Here is a 16,640-nt window from a genome sequence, read left to right as displayed (position 1 = left end):
TGCTTTGATTACTGCTCCGCACACTCTTGGCATTCTGTTGATGAGCTTCAAGAGGTAGTCACCTGAAATGGTTTTTACTTCACATGTGTGCCCTGTCAGGTTTAATAAGTGGGATTTCAAGCCTTATAAATGGGGTTGGGACCATCAGTTGTGTTGTGCAGGAGGTGGATACAGTACACAGCTGATAGTCCTACTGAATAGACTGTTAGAATTTGTATTATGGCAAGAAAAAAGCAGTATAGTAAAGAAAAACAAGTGGCCATCTTTACTTTAATAAATGAAGGTCAGTCAGTCCGAACAATTGGGAAAACTTTGAAAGTGTCCCCAAGTGCAGTCGCAAAAACCATCAAGCGCTACAAAGAAACTGGCTCACATGAGGACTGCCCCAGGAAAGGAAGACCAAGAGTCACCTCTGCTGCGGACAATAAGTTAATCCGAGTCACCAGCCTCAGAAATTGCAGGTTAACAGCAGCTCAGATTAGAGAGCAGGTCAATGCCACACAGAGTTCTAGCAGCAGACACATCTCTAGAACAACTGTTAAGAGGAGACAGTGTGAATCAGGCCTTCATGGTAAAATAGCTGCTAGGAAACCACTGCTACGGGGAAAATTAAGCAGCTGGTAGTAGATTTCTGCAGGTACATTTTCAAATCAACCTACATTTAACTTAATCTCAGTATGCCATTTTAATAACTGCACAGTATTTGTTGTTCTTATTTTGTAAATGTTTTCCTTTAATGTACAGTCTACTTTTAGTTCTTGATTTTTATACGTTGCTGCTACCACACCTACATTTCCCCACTGTGGAACAATGAAGGATATTTCTATTCTATTCTTTAGTTGTGGCTCATGACCACCATTAATAAGTCTAGCTCTGCTGGAGCTGTTCTGTACAAAGAAAATGTTTTTCTCTCCACTCTTCCTGGATGCCCTCAGGACAGAACATCCAATGGAAGTTGAGGTTCAGCAAAGTCCATTGGATATCATAGTCAGAAAACATATTTCTTTTTACAAATGTTCTTATTATATTTTAACTGAATATGGCTACACTGAATTGCCATGTATTATACCTGTGTTGAATAGGAAATCACTGAATTTGAATACATTAAAATTCTCAACCAAACTCCTTTGTCTTCTTACAATTTACCAATGCTGATGTGTTCTTTCCATTTGTAATATCATTATATAGAACACTGCATAAAATAATTTAAATGGGGTACTCCATGTATATGTGGTCTGAAAATAAAAACTAAAATTATTGTTTAGTATCTTGTCTTTACTGTTGAGAAATCAGTCAAAGGTAATAAGCAATGATTTATTTATCATTCTGATGTTATATTTTTCTTGAAGCTAGAATTAGTCATTGATAATAAAATATAGAGGAATTGTTATATAATTAGGATGTTACTATAGATGATGTTTCTATTTAGACAAAATACGCGAAAACACAGAGTAATAGTAAAATATGGGAAAGTTCTGAGAAGATCCATCTTTAATGCTTTTTAAGTATGGGAAATCAGGACTGAATAACTAATGAATGTAATGTTTAACGTTAAAATTGAATGAATAAATCAAAAATAGCAGTAATTAATGAATAGCTCGCTTCGGGGGTTATCGGAAGCGATTTTGATTGAAAAATCAGTTCTGGCAAAGAGTTGGTAGGGTTCAGTGGTAAGTATGTAATATATGTTAGTAAAGTGCAACTCTGCGTCGTATGCTTTTATTAATGATGCCACGAGAATGCTGAGACAGAAAACATGGCGGTGTGCCACACGCAGAAAATGGTCTTTCTGCACAGACTTTCTTTTTGTATTCATGAAATCTCATGGAGAGGGACATAGCCTACAGTTATCATCTGGCTTACTTTTCAAATCATTGATAGATTTTTACGAAGTGGAAAAACCTAATGCTAAATTATTAATTATAACTAAATAAAAATTAAGGGCTTCACAAGACGTAAAAAGAAGTCAAGCTTGTTTCCGTCTTCAAACGTGACTCTGAAGAAAATGTAAATGATCCAACCCATTCATCTAATGTTAGCTCCAGTTGATTGGCTGATGTTAAATTGTTGTTACAGCCAGTCGCTATTTGTCACCAAACACACCATCCGCGGGTCTCGCCCTCCAGTCCCGCTCTTTGTGGTGCAGCATGCTGTCATTGGGCTCCAGGAAAACACTCGTGATTTAAATATGGGCTTAAAGTGTGGATCTCTTCATTTAAAAAATGACCTTATAAACGAAATCGTCTATAACTGCGTGAAAACCACAGCAACAAAATTTTTCTTTATTTCACCCTCTCATATTTATTTAATCTACAGATTAATCTCCATTGTAACCCTTAAATCCACACCCTTGATACGCGTCTCTTTGCCCCTGGATCTGAAGGAGCTCTCTATGCATAAAGAGCAGAAAATTAAAAATAAAGGTTATTCATATGCTTCCGTTTTTGTAAATGCTTGATTAATCTTCCCGATCATAACTGATTTGTCATATCTGATCAGGGCCGTCTTCCCTGGGAGTGGAAACCAAAGAATGTATTAGCTGCTCCACACATGTTCAACCCATAGCGCATGAGAATCATATTAAAGACTTGCGAAGGAAAGATGGTTGTAGGGTGTGTACATGGTACCATATGGTACTGCTGCTTCCAAAGATTAATCAGATTAAACACAGTAACCGTGACACTACAAGTTTGTTGGGTAACAGCTAGAAGAGTAGATTTATATTAGCGAAAATTACAACTGTGTCACAGGCAAATAATGACAGAAGAAGAAGACAAATTTGAAGTCATTGAATATGCACATATATTTTTCCCTAAATAGATTGACGTTACAGTTGTAACACATTTTCATTTTACAGTTTCTTCTGTTGTGAATTGACGTATACGAAGTGCTGCCACCAACTGTGCAGCTTGCCTTAAAATATAAAGTATGTTGTGTGACTTACTCGTGGCGTCAAGCACATGTGAAAACCGCATACTTCCAAGCCAAATATAATGGATTACTTTATTTTTTTACGTGTTTTAAATACATGTTTTTAGTTTTTAACGGGGAACATTTTTAACGGGACTTTTCACAATCCATTGCTAAGAAACACAATAAAAAATAAATAAAAAATTAAGTAAATAAATAATGATAGCAGTCATGTTAACAAAAACCACATCCAGATCGATCTCCAAGCTTCATAATAAAAGATTCCTGCACACGGTCCATCTTGTGTAACTGTAAAGCAGTCGGGTCGGATTAGGACGGTGGTAATTCTTTTATTTCTTATTTCCGGGTTGAATTGGATTAAATAACCAGAAGAAAAAGGAAAAAGGATTTGCCCCTTTGGGTCTATTAAGGTTTGGCAGCTTTACCTTTTCCTTCTTCACCTCTACTTTCCCACGTCCGCTGTTGTGTACACTTCCTATCACTATTCCACCCAGAGAAACAAACAGCACGACAGACGCAGGATGTGCAGCAGGACCATGCGTCTCACAGCCCACAGTTAAAAAGTACGGAGGCTATGGTATGAAGAGGGAAGCGGGATCCCGGCGCGGATGCTTCGGAGAAGAACCCACTGCCGGGTGTCGTAAAAATAAGGAATAGAAGACGAGGGGAGAGATAGGATTCTGCTCGCAGAGAGGCGCAATAAAAGAATATGATGGCAATAAAAGTTTATAGCGTATAAATTTCTAAAGGTTAAGAACTAAACGGCTGTAAAACAAACACGCCGTGAGGAAGGAGGGAGACGAAAAGCCATCGAAAAGAGAAGAAACAGAAAAGTTTCTGAAGCCCACTTTTCTCCCAACCTCCCACCGGTTGACAGAGGTCGAGAACAGAGTCAATGAGAAAGATGAGAAGAATAAAGAAAACACTGCAGCACTGGAAAGCCCTGGACATGCAGGGAAGTAAGCCACAAATGTATGTATGAAGAGAGAGAAAAAAATGAGTTCTGTTGCAGCAGTTAGATAGAGAGCGTTAGACGCATCCTTCCTTTATTTCCCCCTCCTCCTCCCCCTCTTCAGCTTTGGTAGTTTTGATAGTCCACCAAGGTGTGTGTGTGTGTGTTTTCTTCTCTCGACCTCCCTTTGTTTCCCTCTCTTGATGCTAACCGCAGGCGCCATTAACTTCCACATCTAAACACGAGTTCTGCGCTGAGAGGAAGCACTGCACACTGCGCAGACTCTGCTTAGACAGGGTCCCGAGCTTCTTATCCGGCTTTTAATGAACAGTGAAACCGGGCTGCTCTCGCTCACTAAAATATATTTACAATAAAAAAAAACAGAGTACCTTTTACAGGAACGTCAATGCACCATTTTGCCTTTTATGTGATTGTAATAAATTAATTCGTCTGTAGGTTTGATCTCTGTAACGGCTTATCTTGTGTGTGTGTGTGTGTGTGTGTGTGTGTGTGTGTGTGTGTGTGTGTGTGTGTGTGTGTGTTCCTGTCTTGGCATCACAGTGAGAACCATTTTCCCGATTTCACCATCAAATTGAGGACCGTTTGTACCAAAGTGAGGACATTTTGCTGGTCCTCACGACCTATTTTGCTAACGGTTAGGTTTAGGACTAAGGTGTGAATTGACTTTAGGTTAGGGATAGGTAAGCAATGGTAATGGTTAGGTTTAGGGTTATTGTCAGGGTTAGGGCATAGAAAGGGTTGAAAATGACTGAAAATCAATGGAAGTCAATGGGAGTCAACACATGGTCCTCACTACATATAGCAAAACAAGAGTGTGTGTGTGTGTGTGTGTGTGTGTTTCAGAGTGATTGTGAGTGTGCGTTTGCTCTCCGTAGTCTCGTTGTTTTAGACATTGTGATGGTTCATGTTTCCACTGAAATTAAAGCAAGGATAAGTGCTGAACTGTCATGTTTAATAGTTCTTTTACTGCCTTTAATTTTGCCTATTGTAAACGTACATACACACCTACACACATGCACGCAGACACACATACACACACATGTAGTTTCGATGTACTGTTATCTGTTAGAAGTGATGTTTTTATATTACATTTATGTTAGGTTGATGGAAATAACCCGGCGATGGAACCTACCAGTCTAGTTATTTTACACACTGCCTTTAAAAAAATTCATAATTTAGGGTTGTTGGCTGATGTGTAATCTGTTTTTACTATTTTATCATTACCCTCTTTTTGTAAATTATTTACAATTATGTAGACCCTTAGATTTTTAAGACTAAGCTCCGTCTTTAGTTTTTCTGTCTTGTGCCTTTGTCTTTTCTTCGGCAGTCGGCACTAAATGTAAGGTTTCCAGTGATTTGGCATGAGAATGTTTAATTTAGGCCTATTTTTATTCTGGTCGGAGTGGCTATGTCCGTTGCTTGTCGCGGATTATCTTTGTGTCGTTTTGTTTGAGCCACAACATCCCTAATCATCTCCAACACTGAGATTTAAATTACTTATTTTTGTCAATCCCGCTCACTTACCACTTTAAATTGTGACTGAAGAGAAAGAAGCACAGAGCCACATGGTCGTGTTCAACCTCTACATGCTCTTACTATACACGGCCGCTTGGTGGGGATCTTGCTCCACTCACGAGCAGCTCTCCATTTGAGTTTGACTTCCTCAATGAATTACAAGTGCAGGATCTCCTATAAAACAAGTACAATTTATTCTGTTGTTTTACATTGCAATGAATATTATTTAATATAATTTTAGCAGAGTTAGTGGCTAGCGTTTATATATTGTTACTGTGCTTCAGCCCCAGGTCGTTTCACACGATGGAGAGGGTAAAGAGAGTTGAGGCCTCTGATAATAACCCACCTGCAAAAAGGAGCTTCATGAACGGCCAAAATATGTGGATTTTGAGTTTAAAAAACATACAATTACTCTGCATAAACCCTGGTTTCTTGATTTGGATGTGTTTAGCACAAAGGACTTTTTTATTTAGAGTCATTAGATGATGTAGACTTTTGTTTTGGCTTCACCCAGCGAACAGATGAACAGCATTAAGAGCGAAATGTCGCTTTGATTGATCGAATGCTGACTTTTAACGCGAAATCTGACTGACTTCCTAAACTGTGGCTGCTTGTTACGTATCGGCTACGAGCGGGCGTTCTGTGTTAGTGGCCTGACTAAGATACGGGGGAATGGTAAGACAACTGTCAGGCAATCACTCCATGAGCTGAAATAATTATGTCGTGCACCTTGTCCCCATTTCGTTATACAGACAACAGATCTCACAAGCCAACCTTTATATGGAATAAAACAGGGCGCGGAGGAGTTCCAATAAGATCCTATTCTAGCCAATAAATCGAAAACGTACAACAAAAATGACTTCAACTGATGGAACGCAACATATTTCACGCGGATGTTGGCATCATTTTGTTCTCCAGAAAAAGTAAATAACTGAAAGATGGAGTAATGACATTAGCTTTGGATGAAACAAAAAACATACCCCAGGTTGGAAATAAAATCGTATCTTGAAAAGAAAATTATACTCAAAGTAGGCAAACAGCCAAGACACAGAAACATAGTTTGTGACATCATAAAAGTGGATTAAAAGTATCCAGATTAACAAAGTTAGCTCCTGCTGTGGGCATTAAGGTGAAAGGGGGTTGACTATAGGCTTGTTTGTATTTTGGTCTGTTTTACATTGTTTTACATTTCCATATGTTGGCCGACCTCTATCAATATGTTCTGTAGCTCCAGTCATATCTAGAGATGGAGGAGCTGAGGTAGTAAGAGGAGAAAACCTTCCAAGGCGTTTACAGGCACTGATTGTCTGAAGGGCTTTCCTCCCAATTTAGTTTCTCTATTGGAGCGAGGTAAACACAGTGTCACTCCGTTTTACACTGCTTTATAGTTTGTTAAAGCGTTTACAGCCACTTTGTCCAAGCCTATTATCCTCCCCGGCCCTTCTCACATGTTTATGGAGATCATATTTCTAGAAGTAGTCTCTACGATCTTCAGAGAGCTGCTTCGAAGCTCGTTTATTTTCTCACCAGTAGCGTCGGTCATGAAAAGGGAAAGAAAAGAAAGCTCCCACAACTGGTTCTAAAACGTCCATTACATTTATAGGCAAGGTCTTGTAAAAGCTGCAACCAATTAGAAAGCGCGACTCCTTCCCTCTCCTCCCAGGTTTAGCTCCTCTACTCTCGGTAGGCCGTTCCGACATGTTCGGCTTCCCGTTTCACAAATTATGGAGAAACATTAGAAAGAGTGGCTGATGTTGCCTGTGGCCACTACATAAACCCCACACCCCCACCTACCCATCCACACTCCAAACTCTTAACACTTGATATGCAGAGCGGGAGAATTCTCATTTATTTCCCCGTTCTCTCATTGCTCGAGGAAGGCTACTCTGCTTCACACTCATCCTCTTCATCCGCTAAGCCCCCTGTATTAACAGCCGAGCCCATCCACTCCAATAACTAAAAAATAGAAAGGACGGAGGCTGTGAAGGAATGCAGAATAAAGAGAGATAAATAAAAGGGTTTGATGTGGAGTTTTGCGCTTCTCCACATTTGTCTAAAAGTTTAAGAACTGTTAGTAGACGCAAAGTACAAAATGACAAATACACACATCGCTCAGAAACAGACAGACGCCATGGCTGAGGAGAAAACGTGCAGAAGAGGGGGCTAGGGAGAGAGAGAGATGAGAGAGAGAGAGAGAGAGAGAGAGAGAGAGGAGAAAATATGAAACAAGTCATTTGCAAAGGAGTAAATCACGGAAAGCGGGGTGAGAGCGCGACAGGCTCGCGGTTCCACTGGAATTGTGATGCGCAGGAGTCTTTCTTCCTCCTCTGCCGCTTCTTCTTGTCTTTGTTCTTCTTTTTCTTCTTCGCTGGAGACCTTATGGAACCGCGCTGATTGTTGTACTACTTCTTGTTGCAGTTGCTGTGCTTGTTTTCGCTTCTCCAGCTGGCTGCCTCTTGTTACTCACGGTTACTCTCACCACAACCAGATCCAGTGTTGTGGCTACGAGAGTAAACTGCACAGCCCCGGTGGCGGACCCGCTTCTCTCTCCCCCATCTTGGTCTGTGTGTGTATGTGTGTGTGTATGAGTTTGTTGTCGGCGTGTCACTGCCTCTCAGCACAGCACAGAAGCAGCAGGAAACAATAAAGAGAAAAAGAAAAAGGACACACCAGAAAGCCTACTTTGACTGTGCTGAATCTAACAAAAACTGAAAAATATCCACAACGCGAAAGATGAGTTCATATTTTGTAAACTCGCTCTTCTCGAAATACAAAAGCGGAGATTCGTTACGTCCGAACTACTATGAATGCGGTTTCGCACAGGACCTGACCGGCAGCCGGCCCACCGTTGTCTATGGACCGGGATCCAGCGCTACCTTCCAGCATACTCCGCAGATCCAGGACTTCTACCACCACAGCGCTTCCTCGCTCCCGAGCAACCCTTACCAGCAGAGTCCGTGCGCGGTCACATGTCACGGGGAGCCGGGGAACTTTTATGGATACGACGCCCTGCAACGACAGACGCTTTTTGGGGCCCAAGACGCCGACCTGGTCCAGTACAGCGACTGCAAGCTCGGTGGCGCGACCGGATTGGGCACAGAGGATACGGAGGGGACCGAGCAGAGCCCTTCACCAACACAACTGTTCCCCTGGATGAGGCCACAAGGTGAGGAAACGGGAACGCCGCTGCAACGGTTGTCTTTATATTTAAGGCTTTCTCTTTTTCTTTGCAAATACGTGTCACCAGATGAAGTGTTTATTTTCCATGATGGAGAGTCAGGAATCCAAAACAAATTGAGATTAGAAGTTAATAATTATATATGTCAGTTGATGGGCACTGACCCCTGCGTCAAAGTAAAGGCAAAATAAAATGTTTAACCGAGACTCCAAAGAAGCTTAAACACAGAGACAGAAAAAAACATGCAAAACAACAAAATCCACAAGAGTGTGGAGAGGCCCACCCCACCCCCAACCCGCTCCCACCATTATCCAGCAGAATGGAAAAGAGAGATGTGCTGCATACATTTGAAACATTCAATTCTACTCGCGCTAAGATCCCACACGGCTGCCTTGTAGACAGGTACCGTTTGACGCAACTTCTGGCAGATATTTATCATATATAGCGAAATGCTGGTGTTGGGTTACAAATAACCTAGCATTTTTTGTGTTCATATATATATATATATATATATGTGTGTGTGTGTGTAGATATATATGAACGTATAGATATAAAGGTAAAGTGTGTGTTTGCGGTGTTTGTGTGTGCTGTTGAGTTGGAGCGAAGGGGAGAAGGCTGAAGCAGGAGTGAGAAAGCAGTGAATTGTTTGGCATCCATAGCAGCCTGTTTTGTTTGAGCCTACATTTCTTCGGCTTTGCTGTTTGTAAGGGTGCTCTCTGTGTCCGCGTCTCTCTCTCTCTCTCTGTGTGTGTGTGTGTGTGTGTGTGTGTGTAAAAGATAGAGAGAGAGAAGCAGGAGAGGGTAGAGAATGAGACCGTCCGGGACTTGGTTGACGTTTAAGGCTTGAGCCCCAGGCGCGCGAAACCTTTCTAGGTTTTTCTTCTTACTTTCTTATCTTTATAAGGTGCAAAAATAAGGATTTACATTTTCGAAAATATTTTTTAGCGTTTAAACTTGTATTTCTTCTCTTCATTGTGGATGGTACTGCTTCCTAACCCTCGAAGTGTCGTAAATGATATAACTTGCTCTGATGCATATTCCATTTTCTTTCTTGTTTGTTGTTGCAGCTTTCCTCAAATCTGACCCATAATTACAAGACGTTAGTATTAGTCTGATGACTGACAGTACAATAGGTGTGGGGATTACAGTGTTTCTGCTTCTCCTGATCTTAGAAGAGTAACAGTATTATACAGAACAAATGTTTAAACAACGGGCACGGTGTCAAAAACTGAGTGACATTATCAGAAATATGTTATTTATGTGCATCGTTTGGGTGAATGCCAAAGGCACAAGAACACTACATTTCTGTGAAAATTCGTCTTTGCTAAATGGTACGCATTTCACGATCGGTATTACGAAGCAGCCATCGGCCTCTTCTACAACGCCACACGTGACATTACCAGGAAATGCGTTGGAGCACGCCCGATCCAGGCTTTATTTGAGTCGTAACTTGGGAAATAGATTACATAAAATAACTTCAGCCATGTTGCCTGAAATCTCGGCAACGTTCGATCCTAACCTTCAGACTGGTCCATAAAAATGTGGCAAAAGGTTGGGTTGGTAATTTTATTCCTCAGGTTTGTTTAGATGTTCATTTTTCAATTAAATCCTCATGTCTCTGTTATTAAAACAGATCTGAAGCTTTTTTTCTTAAACGTTTGTAAAACTTGATAAAAAAAACATCAAAGCAATGACATGTTGCAAAACAACGTTTTTGGCACGAGAAGTCTGATGTTTGATGTGTTTTAGGGTACCTGTTTCCATTAGTGCTCCTTAAAAAGCCATTCGGTGTTCGTGTTATAATAAATGGGGAAGGATGTCCTTCATTTTATAGGTTGTGAAAAGCGGTGAATATGGCACCGCTTTCGTTTCTTACCCATTGCACAAAACCCAAGCCAGTCCCGGTAAATGCAACACAAACAGAACCTTTACATCACATGTCCGCGCACGTTTACAAAGGCCCCTTTAATTTCTTCTCCTGGCTGTTCTGCAAAAAGCGCTTCAGTGCCTGCAGACAGACACGCTAGAAACGTAACCAAATATTGAGGGTGGAGAGCTCTCTTGAAATTCGATAGACGATTCGATTGATGGAGTACGTACTGTAAAATATAATTTTGATATTGAACTGCAAGCTTGATATGATCATTTGGACTAAAAGCAGCCTTCCTTATTGTAGTGATAAGCGCATATGCTTTAAAGTCAGGGCTCCATTTTTAAAATCTAATCCTGAAAAGTTATTACTGACAGGGCTTTGCGCGCACAGGTTTATAAACATGTTCCCTAGAACCCAGATTTAATACTTCAAAGGTTCACTTTGTCCTAAAACTCTGAATGCTGCTCCTTCTGTGGGCGGCTTATTTGAAAATATATAAAATATCGACGATTCTAAAGCCGTAGTTTTCACGTTAAAGCTGTTATTGTCAAATGTATGTATTGTATAAGTATCACATCATTTTTTTTCTCTGTAAGGTAGTTTAACAAACATCCCGCTCCCTCACGGCCTGGATAATGTAGCTTCGGAAATTACTTAACTTCCAAGTTGTAGCTATATAGGAAAATACATAATATACATCATCGCTTGGCAGCATGGTTGATTGATATACGGCCTCATGATGATTTGGAAAATGTAAAAACTAAATCCTGATCTCCCTTTTTATTATTTACCTAAATTTTAATTAAACGCAGATGGGGGTTGTCGGAGGTGAAGATATGTACATTTTTACACACTGTCTGGAAAAATATCCACAACTACATATACTTACCTAATATTATTTTGACGTGAAGCTGCATGCATTTTATTCTTTGTTGGAATCAGACGTCTAGGTGACGGCCTGCTTCACGACAACAGAAGTGCTTCTTCTCTTATGTGACATGTTTCAAGATTTCCAGGTAGGCTAAATTCCATTGGTCGAACTTCTGAATACAACTGCACCTGCAGGCTTATCACAAGCCTGCCTAAAAATCTGTTCATAGCGCAGAAAAAACTCAGCTACTTAGCAGACAAATTGTATTGACTCTACACATAAACGTCTCTTAGCTTGACTCAAGATGAGTCAAGCTAAGTCACAATCAGGCGGTGAATATTGTTTACTATATCAAATAAAGATACACATGAATGTAGATATTTCTTGTTATTTTTATTGATTGTTCTCCACGTGTATCCCCTCTTCCTCCTTTCTCTCCTCCCCCCAGTAGCTGCGGGCAGAAGACGAGGCCGGCAGACCTACAGTCGCTATCAGACTCTGGAGCTGGAGAAGGAATTCCTGTTCAACCCCTACCTAACCAGGAAGCGCCGCATCGAGGTGTCGCACGCGTTGGCGCTGACGGAGCGGCAGGTTAAGATCTGGTTCCAGAACCGCAGAATGAAGTGGAAAAAGGAAAACAACAAGGACAAGTTCCCCAGTAGCAAGAGCGAACAGGAGGCGGTGGAACGGGAGAGGAGGGAGAAGGAACTGCGAGAGGCCGGTGGGGGTGGAGGAAGTGGAGAAGGAGGCGGAGGTGCAGGTGCGGTGGCGGGTACGGCGGGGACACAGGGTTCCGTCAGTGAGGACTGCTGCGAGAAAACACACAAACAAATGTAAAGAGTGGCAGAATATTTTGAAGGGTCGGAGTGGTTAATCTAAATGGTCAACAGAGGTGATGGGTGAAGTTGGACCGGTGGACTGTTTTGTCTTTAGTGAGGCCAATGGACTGCCTGCTCTCTCCATGATTCATCAGATGAGTCTCCAGAATGGTGAGAGCGTGAGTTAGAAGGACTGAATGTCTGCTGGCTGTCAAACACACAGGAAAGGTGTTTTAAAGCAAGAAAGGATCCAAACCGCTGTAAATCAAACTGAATTGGATGGCACTTATCATTCGAACTTAACTAGAATATAACCCCCACCCCCATCCCCTCAAGAATAAAGAAGAAGAAAGATTAAAGGGTAGCCTCCTTTTTTGTGGAACAAGTATCGTGAAACATTTCTATATTGTTAGAATTTTATCATTAACAGTTTCATCTTTGGCAGCTGTATAGTTATTAAGTTAAATATTATGATGGTGCACTTTTTACTGTAATTCTCACGTCAATGTTCTTGTTGTTATGGCTATGATTTATGATAATTATGAAGATGAAAACGTAGCAACTTATGAAATTTCCAACAACATGAAACTGCCTATTTATGCCGATTTAGTAGGTTGGGTCTCATTTTTTACACAGTCTGACTGTCGTTTTAGTTCGATTTTGACGTAGCCTATGTCAAGGATATTTGTTTTATGTTGTATTCCTATATTGTTTAGGGAAAAGAGCATGCGCACAGTGCAGATGAAAAAAAAATAAAACACAATAAATAAAAATAACAATAAAAACTGTTGAAAAACACTGTAAAATAGACTGTTTTCTGGATTAATCTCTGAGTCCGTGAGAATAATCAAGGATTAAAGTAAATGGATTGAATTTATATAGCTCCTTTCCAGCCATACTGACCACTCAAAGCACTTTACACTAGAGCAACATTCCGCCAGATGCACTCATTCATACACCAATCAGTAGGCAATTTGAGGTCAAGTGCCTTGCCTGGAGGCATATTGACATATGGCAGGAGGAAACTGGAATTGAACCCACAATTCTCGGATTGTAAGATGACCACTCTTCTCACTGAGGCACAGTTACCGATTAAGTGACTTGGAACTGTTGAAATGCTGTTTCATTTTGATGTCAATAAGAATTTTTCCAGAATTATCCTGGATAATGCTCTCTCTTACCTTTTAAATCACAGTCTCCTTTCCTGCTTCCAATTTTCTTTGGTTTTTTTTTTTCAATTCAAATGTTATTAACACATTTAGTTAAAGGGGCAAAATTGATGCAGAGTGTAGACCTGATCCTATCATCTCCACCTTTGTAACACCCTGTTCCCACTGTACACACACAAAAATCCCAGTTTACGCAAACATGATTTTATTTATGGCCTGGTCCCCCACCTCCTCTTCCAGTATTACAGGCCTCTATCATTAAAATGCCTCCCTTCATCATTGCTATGACAACTTGAGGTCAGATGGTTTCCATATGGAAAGATCAAACACATGGAATCCATAGAATTAACAAATTCATAGAGAGTAACTCTTTGGACTTATGTTTAGGCTTTCTAAATTATTTGTGATAGTGATAATGTTTCAGTGAGCAGAGAACAAGTAGAAATACATTTGTACTGAGAATATACCCAATACTGATGTTGTTGACTGTTTGGAATCATTATGCTGCATGTACAAATTAATTTAAAAAGAGAAGAAAAGCATTCACCCATCCATTCGTCCATTTTAATTGTGGATTTCACCTGGTCTGGGCTCACATCCAATCACAGAGCCAATACAAAGACAGACAACACTGAGTACCCATCCCATTATCAGCAGTCAGAAACCAAAAAAACAGTACATTTAAAATAAAGTGACCAATAACATTCATTTTGTCATCACACAACCATAAATGAGCAGATATCTGAATTTCAAAACTGTAGAAAATAAATTAGAAATCCACAGTTTACTAATGATGCCACTGCAATGTTAAAGTAAACGAAGAGTTCATCAAAGTTGCACCTAAAATAATTCAAAGATTTTTAAACTAACAGCTGTTTGAAATAATTTAAACAAGAAAAATCAAATAGCTTAGCACAACTTCAATTACGTGGGTACTTAAAAACATAAATGAAATGCCACTTTTAATGACTATTGCGGTCTCAAAATGATTCTACCATTCATGGCAAGACAAGCATCTTTAGTACTTAGCAGAGCATCCTAATGCTGTTATAACCTGCTGCCAATGTGATACAGCTAGAGCCCAGCTTTTTGTGGTGTTCCTGAGAAATCAGCTGATTCTTTGTGTAGAAAGGCCTCCAGGTAATTTATTATGAGTTAAGTTTATGATCCTTATCCTGTTTGAAGGTCCAGTGATGCCCGAGCTACAGCTTCCTGGCAGGTGACATGACTTTTTCCCCAGAATTTCCTGATATTCTTTTGAATCCTTCTTGCCCTCCCATGCTGTATGTTTCCTGTGCCAGAGGAAGCAAAGCTGGCCCAGAGCATCAGTAAGTCACTGCTATGCCTCACTCTAAGCATGGTGTTCTTTTCAGCATTAGCTTTATTCTTCCAATTCCAGACATTCTGCTGAAGGAGAAATATTCCACATCGCTCCACAGATCAGTGCGGCCTAACTTCTGACTTATTTTTATGGCTGTGAGCAAATTGGAGCTGACTTTTTCCTCTGCCACTATTCTTTTAACCCGCTTCGGGGTCAGTGGCCCACGCACGGTCCAAAAGTAAAGAGTTTGCTTTTAGAATATCACTGTTTAAATAAAAAATGAAATTCTTAATAACATCATAGGAATATACTTCATGTAAAGTCAAACTCAAGGCTGATTTAAAAAAAACAGTGTAAACAGTGATTTTTTCTGTTTCCTTTGTGAGTAATTGTGCATAGAGCACCAGATGACTTTTGAATACTCGGATGATTCTGCAGTCGTGGGGTGGATCAGAGATGGACAAGAAGATGAGTACAGGAAGGTGGTGGACCACTTTGTGGCAAGGTGTGGAAACAATCATCTCATTTTGAACGTGACTAAAACAAAGGAGATGATTGTAGATTTTAAGAGAAACAGGAATAAGTCAAAAACTATTTCTATCATGGGAGAAGAAGTGGAGGTGGTGGAGGAGTATAAATACCTCGGTGTTCACCTGGACAACAGACTAGAGTGGAGATGCAACTGTGAAGCCATCTACAAGAAGGGACAGAGCAGACTGTACTCCTTGAGGAAGCTTAGGTCCTTTGGTGTTTGCAGCAAGATGCTGCATATCTTCTATAAGTCTGTTGTGGAAAGTGTGATCTCTTCTGCCATCATCTGCTGGGGAAGCAGCATCAGAGCCAGGGACTTAAAAAAGCTCAACAAGCTGATAAAGAAGGCTGGTTCTGTTCTGGGGACTCCTCTGGAACCTCTGGAGATCATTGTGGAAAGACGGATTCTTCATAAAATGAAGAACATTATGGAGAACCCTGAGCATCTTCTTCATGAGACTGTCCTACAACAACACAGTGTCTTCAGTCAGAGGCTTCTTCAGATCTGCTGTAAGACAGACGCTACAGGAGATCCTTCCTGCCCACAGCTATCAGCATCTACAACGGCTCTTTGAAGAAACCCTCCTAATGAGCTACAACATTTAATTTCCCTTTGGGATTAATAAAGTATTTTTGAATTTGAATTTAATTGAAGTGTTTTACCAAACAAATCTTGGCAAACCATTTTGTTGAGAGTAGCTAAACCCTGGCTGAGGCAGGGAGAGAAGGGAAAGCAACTTTTCAGAGGCAGACCACCGGGTCAAACGGGGCTCTCATTGTTAACTGGTTTAGTGGTCAAAGGCCTAGAAGGAGAGGATTTAGCCTTGACCAGTGAGTGGAAACTTTATGTACAGCTATAGTTTGTTTATTAGTTGTTTAGCTAGGAAATACTGTTTGAAAATAAGAATTTAAATATTTGGTGTTTTTTGTTTACTGGTGCTTGTACGTGCGCATGAGGGATGGAGAGGTTCTCCTTTCAGGTGCAACTGCATCAAAGTGGGATGGAGCTGAGACTCAAAGCTCAATAAGACAATTGCTGGCCAATATGCTGGGTGGACCAACCTTGAATTACCAAATGCATGGACAGGTTTTTTGTGTCACTCTGGCAAATGATTTATAATTCTGACAATATTGGGGAGGAATCAAATGTTGCATTCTTTGTATATTTGCAATATATGGCCAGAAAATGTAATACATTAAAATTAATCTATTAGTCAACATTTGGCATTCAGTTTTTTTCCTTCCTTAATACATATAAAATATTGTGTAATGCAGGATTGACACACAACACATATGGGCACAGCAAGTCAAACCTGCTTATGTAATGTTTAGTGTAACAAGTAGTAATGTAACTAAAACAAATAATGCTTTTGTAAGGAGTCTTTTATGTATCACTGGAATATTTTGAAACACCTTAAATAAGCGCCACTGAATAGAGAGAGAAGGAGAGGTGAACTGGC

The 16,640-nt window shown here is 40.4% G+C and overlaps 1 protein-coding gene across 2 annotated transcripts; it reads left to right on the top strand.

The window, feature by feature from the left end:
• The first annotated feature begins 4,849 nt into the window (after positions 1–4,849).
• LOC124863467 (homeobox protein Hox-B8a) lies at positions 4,850–12,965 on the top strand. Of its 2 annotated transcripts, none has more exons than XM_047357845.1 (2): positions 4,850–8,585; positions 11,790–12,965. In XM_047357845.1, exons 1-2 carry the CDS (start codon positions 8,153–8,155, stop codon positions 12,176–12,178), a joined length of 822 nt encoding a protein of 273 aa, XP_047213801.1. In that variant the 5' UTR covers positions 4,850–8,152; the 3' UTR covers positions 12,179–12,965. The 2 variants fall into 2 exon arrangements, with proteins under 2 accessions (XP_047213801.1, XP_047213803.1); XM_047357847.1 differs by having other exon boundaries at positions 5,592–8,585; positions 11,793–12,965.
• The last annotated feature ends 3,675 nt before the right edge of the window (positions 12,966–16,640 follow it).

Source organism: Girardinichthys multiradiatus, chromosome X (genome assembly GCF_021462225.1).
Source record: "Girardinichthys multiradiatus isolate DD_20200921_A chromosome X, DD_fGirMul_XY1, whole genome shotgun sequence".
Lineage (NCBI taxonomy): Eukaryota > Metazoa > Chordata > Actinopteri > Cyprinodontiformes > Goodeidae > Girardinichthys > Girardinichthys multiradiatus.
This window is presented reverse-complemented; position numbering and strand designations above follow the sequence as displayed.